General features: G+C 34.1%; 1 protein-coding gene across 1 annotated transcript; it reads left to right on the forward strand.

Annotated features, from left to right (window-relative positions):
* Positions 1-1,290: 1,290 nt before the first annotated feature.
* LOC139431349 (uncharacterized) lies at positions 1,291-4,675 on the forward strand. Its single transcript, XM_071199004.1, has 2 exons — positions 1,291-1,752; positions 1,826-4,675. Exons 1-2 carry the CDS (start codon positions 1,291-1,293, stop codon positions 4,673-4,675), a joined length of 3,312 nt encoding a protein of 1,103 aa, XP_071055105.1.
* The last annotated feature ends 299 nt before the right edge of the window (positions 4,676-4,974 follow it).

Consider the following 4,974-nt stretch of genomic DNA (forward strand, 5'->3'; position numbering starts at 1 on the left):
AAATGCAATAAAGTGAATTAGGTGCGCTTACTTAATAAAATTAATATTACTTTTCCACAAGGCTTAATTGCTTATTTACTTAATAATTGCGTGTTTTACGGAGATGTGGTGATAAAATTCAAAATATTTTCGACAGTCGGATCATGGCGGGTCTAAATCATACACCACGAAATACGTAATACTTTAAACTATTTTTACGATCAACATTCAAAGCGGACGTAGGCGGGCGTCAAGACTTATTATAGTTCAAAACCTCAAAACCGTCAAAATTCATGATATACTTTCTCATAATGTTAACTGGCAATCAAGACATCAATTGAAAAACTGTTATGTACATATGATAATACTTACCTAAAACCTTGAAATCCATATTTTCTTCAAAAATTACTACCACTCAAAACGTCACAAAATTAACTGAAAGTATACCAATGAAGCGCTGAGACAAAGTGACCGAATAACTTGCCCTGCGCCCTTATAAGGAAATCCATGTTGCTCAGGTAGATTTGCATATAATTGACTTTCAGTAAAAGTAATTCTTAGAAAAAAGTGTTATTTATAAAAGGGACTTTCCAAAATTACCTAGGGGTAAATTTGTTTTTTACCTCTATCCGTCACTTTTTCGCGTTTTGAACCACTGTGCGGCGATTCTTTTAGGGGTCGGAGGAGATTCGATGAGGAGAGGAAGAGGTTATTAACTTGAGAAGGTCATGTTATTTTGACGAAATTATTAAAAATTTATCTTTATTTATTTAAGTCATGTTATTTTGAGAAAGTTATTAAAAATGTATCTTTATATGTAACCTGTTTACTTATATGAAAACAATGACTATGTTTATCCTTCGACGATTCTCAATGAACTGTTAAAACATGTCTTCGATATATCTTTTAACTTATTATACACAAAAAGGTATACGGTTTTGAGTCATGTAGGTATACAAATAAGTGAGTCATGACCTACCTGCGGGATATTTTTTTATTTTAGTATGTAAAGGTATACGGGGCTTTAAAATATGCGAGGAGGTTCTTAAATCGGCAAATTTTTATACGTTCGAAGAGGAGGTCAATTAACTTGATACTAGTAAGTGAGTCATGATCTACCTGCGAGATTTTTTTAATTTATTATGCAAAGGTATACGGAGTTTAAAAATATATATGTATACAAACGAACTCGATGCATCCTCCTCCTCCCAATAAGTTTCAGGAGCGGTGAGGGTTTATAAACGCCTGCGAAATGTGGTATTGACGTAGTTCTTTCATAACAAGTAGAAGTGTACAACATTAAATTGTAAAATGGTCGTGTGTGAGGATTGTGGAAAAAGTTTTACTCGAGTTGACAATTTAAAAAGGCATCAACGATTATCTTGTATTGGCAAGAGAATCAAGCTTGACGCACCGCAAATTCCAAAAGCAGTAAAATGTGAGGCTTGCGATGATTATGTAAATAGACAATGTTACTCTGCACATTTACGAAGCAACGCACATAAGCGTAATGCTTTTGTTATAATCGATGATGGAGTGGAGAGAATCGCTGGAGCATTCGGCGATAAAATCGTCAGTTATCGAATAAGTGAAGAAGGTTTTTTTGTGGATTTGGATGAATTTTCACATAGAATTCGAGAAAAAATACTAAATCTGATACAAAGCGCAATCGATATTCACCGAAATGTAAAATTAAATATGGAATGTTTTGGTTTGTATTTTTTACAATCAAAGGACGACTGTGAAATAAAATCATTCAATACGAAAAATAAGGTAGTATCATTAGCGTCGGATCTATATAAAATATATAAGGAATTTATTGATGAAATTTCATCAAAAATGTCAGAATTCCATAAGAGCATCTAATTACATCGATTTACCGTCGCAAATAAAAGCAAAGCATGCTGTGATAAATATACAAAACGCGGATGATGCATGTTTTGCATGGGCTGTAACATCCGCACTACATGAACCGAACGGTTTACCACAGAGGACATCTTCGTATCCGAATTACCTGGACTGCGGCTTAGACTATTCAAATATTGTTTTTCCAGTTAAATTACGTGATATACCTGTATTCGAAAAGCAGAACAAATTATCTATTAACGTATATGGAATAAATGAGTATTTTAAAGACGGTATTATGAATTATGACATAATTACAATGTATATATGTCGGCAAAAAGAAGAAAGACATATAAATTTATTATTGGTTACATATGATTCCGGAAATAGTCACTATTGTTGGATAAAAAATCTGTCTCGATTACTATCATCGCAAGCATCGCAGAATGGTCATGAAAAGTATATGTGCGATGGATGCTTGGTGTTCTTTACGTCAGAAAATAAACTTATCCGTCATCAAAGTGACGATTGCAGCAAGGTAAGGGCAATTTTACCAACAACAAATTTGAAAATAAATAAATATGGAAATGAAGAAAACAAAAACATATTACAGTTCGAAAATTTTGAACGACAATTAAAAATACCGTTTGTGGTGTATGCAGATTTTGAAGCATTACAGAAACCGATCGCCGATGCGGAAGCAACTGAACTTAACGATGATAATTCATACTCCGTCAAATGTTTCAAACACGAACCTTATGCATTTGCATATTATATAAAATGTTCTTATGACGAATCATTGTCAAAGTTTGAAATATATCGCGGACGTAATGCTGCTCAAATTTTCATGAGCAAGTTGGAACATGACGTTTTGAATATATACAAAAATTATTTAAGCCAATCAAAAGAAATGCTCCCATTACTACCTATAGATAGATTAATACATGAGATGCAGGATATCTGTCACATTTGTTCGCACAAAATAAAAGAAGGTAATAAAGTATGCAATCATGATCACCTAACTGGGTTGTATAGAGGACCCGCACATGCTGTATGTAACATCAATTATCAATTACCAAAGTTCATACCAATATTTTTTCACAATCTTTCGAACTACGATTCTCATATGTTTGTGAAAGATATGGCATTAAAAGAAGAAGACGTGGATGTTATAGCACAGAATAAAGAAAAGTACATATCATTTTCGAAAAAAATTATCGTAGGAGAAAACATTGACAGCAAGGGAAAGCTAAGGCGGGTTCATATGAAATTGAGATTTGTAGATTCATTTAGGTTTATGGCTTTATCGCTAGAGAAGTTGGGTTCATTTTTGGAAGACAACCAATGCGTTCAAATCAGAAAATATTTTAGGAACGAAGAACAGTTTCGACTTATACGACAGAAAGGAGTTTTTCCGTATTCTTTTGTAGATTCATTCGAAAAGCTGAATCTTACCGCTCTGCCAGATCGAAATAGTTTTTACAATCAATTATGCGACGATAGTATAACCGAAGAAAATTATTGTCGTGCACAAACGGTGTGGAACTTATTTAACTGTCGCACTTTAGGTGAATATAGCGATATTTATTTAACGTCTGACGTTTTACTTTTGGCGGACGTGTTTGAGAATTTCCGAACCATCTCGATGAAGTACTACTCTTTGGATCCATGTCATTACTTCACAGCGCCGGGCTTCGGTTGGGATGCATTATTACGAATGACAGGGGTAAAATTAGAATTATTAACGGACATAGACATGTTACACTTCTTTAAAAATGGTATTCGCGGTGGATTAAGTATGTGCACTAAACGCAGTACGAAGGCTAACAATAAATTAATGATGGAATTTGATGAAACCAAAGACCCATCTTATATTTTGTATCTCGACGCTACAAATTTGTATGGACACGCAATGAGACGAAAATTACCTACGGGAGGATTTCGATGGCTATCAGAAGAGGAGATTCAAAAGTTAGATATTTACAATACGGAAGACGATTCCGAAAAGGGTTACGTGTTCGAGGTAGATTTAGAGTATCCGGAAGCAATACATGATGAACGCAACGATTTACCATTTTGTCCAGAACGGATTGTACCCCCAGGTTCAAAAAATGCAAAGTTAATAACAAATTTGGAAAATAAAACAAAATACATCATTCATTACGTGAATCTAAAGCAGTGTCTCAAGCTCGGATTGAAACTAACGAAGATTTACAGAGTATTAGAATTTAAACAATCCAACTGGATGCGGAGCTACATCGATTTCAATTCCGATAAACGTGCGAAAGCTAAGAATGAATTTGAAAAAAATCATTACAAAGCAATGAATAACATCGTATACGGTAAGACAATGGAAAATGTGGAAAAGCGAGTGGATATAAGACTAGTTACCCACTGGGAATGTCGTCATAAGAAACCGGGTGTGGAAGCCCTAATAGCTAAACCAAATTTTAAATCTTCAAAAATATTTTGCGATAATTTGATAGCCGTTCAATTGAACGTCGCGGAAGTTCGTTATTGCAAACCGCTGTATGTGGGTTTCAGTATATTAGAGCTTTCGGAAACCGTAATGTACAGCTTCTTCTATGATTACTTAAAAGTTAAATATGGAAATAACATAACACTTTTATACACCGATACTGACTCCCTCATCCTAGAGATTACTACTCCCAATGTATATGAGGATATAAAAGAAAATATTGAATTTTTTGATACGTCCAATTATCCGTTAGAGAATATACACAATATTCCTCGCGGTCGATCTGTGTTGGGAAGAATGAAAGATGAATATCCAAACAGGTGCATAACGTCATTTGTTGGAACAGGAGCTAAAGCGTACTCACCTTGTTGAATGATAATGTAAAAAAGGCTAAAGGAGTAAAGAAATACGTTATAGATAAACATTTAAGCGTGACCGATTATAAACGTGTGGTTGAATGTGGCGGATCGATTCATAAAAAAATGTACATTTTTAAGTCAGAATTTCATACTATGTATACCGAATTAAAGAATAAAATTGCTCTTTCATCGTGCGATGATAAACGATACATATTACCGAACGGATGTAATACTTTGGCGTGGGGTCATTGGTTGATAAAAAGATTGAATGCGAATAAATGAATTTAATTTTAGAAAAAAATTGTAAAGAAT

Source organism: Onthophagus taurus, chromosome 8, assembly GCF_036711975.1.
Source record: "Onthophagus taurus isolate NC chromosome 8, IU_Otau_3.0, whole genome shotgun sequence".
Lineage (NCBI taxonomy): Eukaryota > Metazoa > Arthropoda > Insecta > Coleoptera > Scarabaeidae > Onthophagus > Onthophagus taurus.

Coding starts and splice junctions, on each gene's coding strand:
- LOC139431349 (XM_071199004.1), top strand. CDS start 1,291: ATGGTCGTGTGTGAGGATTGTGGAAAAAGTTTTACTCGAGTTGACAAT. Junction 1,753..1,825: donor CATTCAATACGAAAAATAAG/GTAGTATCATTA, acceptor CAAAAATGTCAG/AATTCCATAAGAGCATCTAA.